The sequence below is a fragment of the Trypanosoma equiperdum genome (genome assembly GCF_001457755.1).
Source record: "Trypanosoma equiperdum strain OVI genome assembly, contig: ctg_430, whole genome shotgun sequence".
NCBI classification, from domain to species: Eukaryota; Euglenozoa; class Kinetoplastea; order Trypanosomatida; family Trypanosomatidae; genus Trypanosoma; species Trypanosoma equiperdum.
Genome location: NW_027124344.1, coordinates 1 through 2,419, shown reverse-complemented (window position 1 = coordinate 2,419; position 2,419 = coordinate 1). Strand labels below are relative to the sequence as shown.

The 2,419-nt window shown below is 43.3% G+C and overlaps 1 protein-coding gene across 1 annotated transcript; it reads left to right on the top strand.

The window, feature by feature from the left end:
* Positions 1–1,028: 1,028 nt before the first annotated feature.
* On the top strand, positions 1,029–2,309 carry TEOVI_000180700 (variant surface glycoprotein; the record flags this gene model as incomplete). The annotated part of the gene is made up of 1 exon (XM_067224982.1): positions 1,029–2,309. One exon carries the CDS (start codon positions 1,029–1,031, stop codon positions 2,307–2,309), a length of 1,281 nt encoding a protein of 426 aa, XP_067081083.1.
* Positions 2,310–2,419: the final 110 nt, after the last annotated feature.

Below are 2,419 nucleotides of genomic sequence, written 5' to 3'. Positions count from 1 at the left end.
ACAATTAGTGACAAGTTACTAAATATTAGGAAAAAGAATAGTAATTGTTCACCGGCAACAATAAAGAAGTCTACACAGACGAAAAAATTGAAAGCTGACTATAAATTATCGAGCTACTAGCGGCACCGAAATACGGTTAGATAGAATGGGGATCAGGAATAATATACCAACCGTGAACACGGGTAAAAACGGATAAACTTGTTTATTTCAACTCAAAGCCTAGTATGCGACTTAGCGATATATGGGACAAATTTGAATCCATAAATGAAAAATGTTTTATATAAATATGTTTAACGGTATAGGTTGGAATAAAGATTGCGTTTTAATTGGCTGTAATGCGTGCTTTTTCAAATTTTTTAAAAACACTCAGACAAATCGTAAACCAAATCAAACCTTAAAGACAAAACGAGAAACAGCGGCAGTAAGTGAAAGCAAAGCAGACTCCAAAATAATCGCAACAGAATTTAACAATCTGATGCACAAAGGGAATTAGGAGGTGATTCCTGTTCATGGTTATCCCCTAATAAATCAGCATGATCCAATAACTGCGAAACAGACAAACTATACACGTAAAAGATGGAAAAGAGTCAGTATCAGGCGCAGTGAACGTCGCTGTATAATAAAGAAAAAACTAACTAAACTCGGCAAGACAACTGAATCCCTAAAACTCGTCAGTTAACTCCGAGAACGTGCTTGAAAGTAACCAAGGGAGGATAATAAATCAAGCCGTAAACAAAAACAACACACTCACCCCATAGCCCTTATCAATAGGTTATTTTTAAACCACATCCAAAGAAATAAAACACCAAGACCAACAACTCGTAGATGGAAAAAGCGGCGATCTTGGTTGTAGCATTGTTCGTAGCTACTGAAAACTGTCAAGACAAGCAGCTGCTGTAAATGCTGGGACCAACATCGCGTACGGTGTCTTGCTTTGCCAATCCCTACGACTAGGCGACGACCCTGTAACATTCGAACCGAAGCTCGCTGAAGCACCGAAACGGCCACTAGAACTCTACAAATTAAACATGTCACTAGCGGACACAGCGTGGCGCAAGCTTTTCACACCGGAAACAGCAGGAGTGGCCCAAATACCCAAGGCGAAACCAACCGAAAACTTCCCGGTTGAGTGGAAAGACAAATGGAAAGTCTGGGCCGAGGCAGAGAAGCAACTGCAGGAAAACAACGGAGAAAAGAACCTCAAAGAGCGCCTCGGACTTCAACACGTTAGCGAAGCGACAAAAGCTCAGCTCCGGACAGCAGTTGCAGCATACGCGGAAGCGGCATTCGAAATCTACTCAAACTTTGAATCAGCTAACAAGCAAGTACCAGGCGACGACACCAAGATAAAAGGTGAACTTTTAACAGCACTCTATGGCGGCACAACCGGTTATGACAACTCCGGCGAAAACGGCAAACTGTACACAGGGACCAAAGGAGGATACGCCGCAGTGTGCGGCCATGGCTCGTCTCATGACCCAACTGCTACATTAGCAGCACCTTTCGCATGCGTGTGCGTAGTAGCCCAAGGTAAAACAGCAACGCATCCTTGCCACAAGAACACAACGACCGAGCCACAATGGGAAGCAGGCGGAATAGTTACAACGGCGAACTGGAAAAAAGTACGAATAGCTTGTCCAGTAATAACAAATGAGCCAGTAACAGCGGCATGCATCGAAGCGGCACTAGATTCAGCTAAAGCAGCCATATATGTTCAAGCCACGGACGCCTATATTGGACCATATGACAGCACTGGTTGCAACTGCGACACCAATGGCGCCTACGTAAAAATAGCAACTGCGGCCAGAGATAGCAAACTAGCAGACGACAAAGTGAAATGGCTCGCCAAACTAAGCGCAGTAGCGATGCAACTGAGGAGTCGACACGACTACAATCAGGCGGCCACAGTCACCGCAGAAAAATTGACAAAACTTACAAAGCTAGCTGAAGCACACGCCAAGCTATCGAAGCTGATCCCCAGTATCCCAACCCCAACCAACACGCCGAGCGGAGACAAAACTTCAGAAGCTAAAAAGGCGCAGAAAAACTGCGAAGCAATACAAACAGCAGCGGCATGTAAACAAGCAAAGCCGACCTGCGAATGGAAAGGCAGCGAAGCCAAAGAAGGGAACCACTGCAAATTGAATGCGACAGCAGTAGAACAACAAGCAACCCAAAAAAGGACAGGAAGAACAAAAAAGCTTCAGGTAGAAAAGATAAACAACAGAAATATTACACTGAAAACTGAAAATGGGGTGATAGCAAGTGTAAAGGTTACAGTTTTCTTGTCAATAAGAAATTGGCTCTGAGTATGACTGCTGGTTTTGTGAGCTTGGTAACGTTTACATTTTTTTGAAAATTCACAAGAATTTGCTATTTTAAGAGTTTTTGAAATATTTTAACACTTTGTAAAACCATT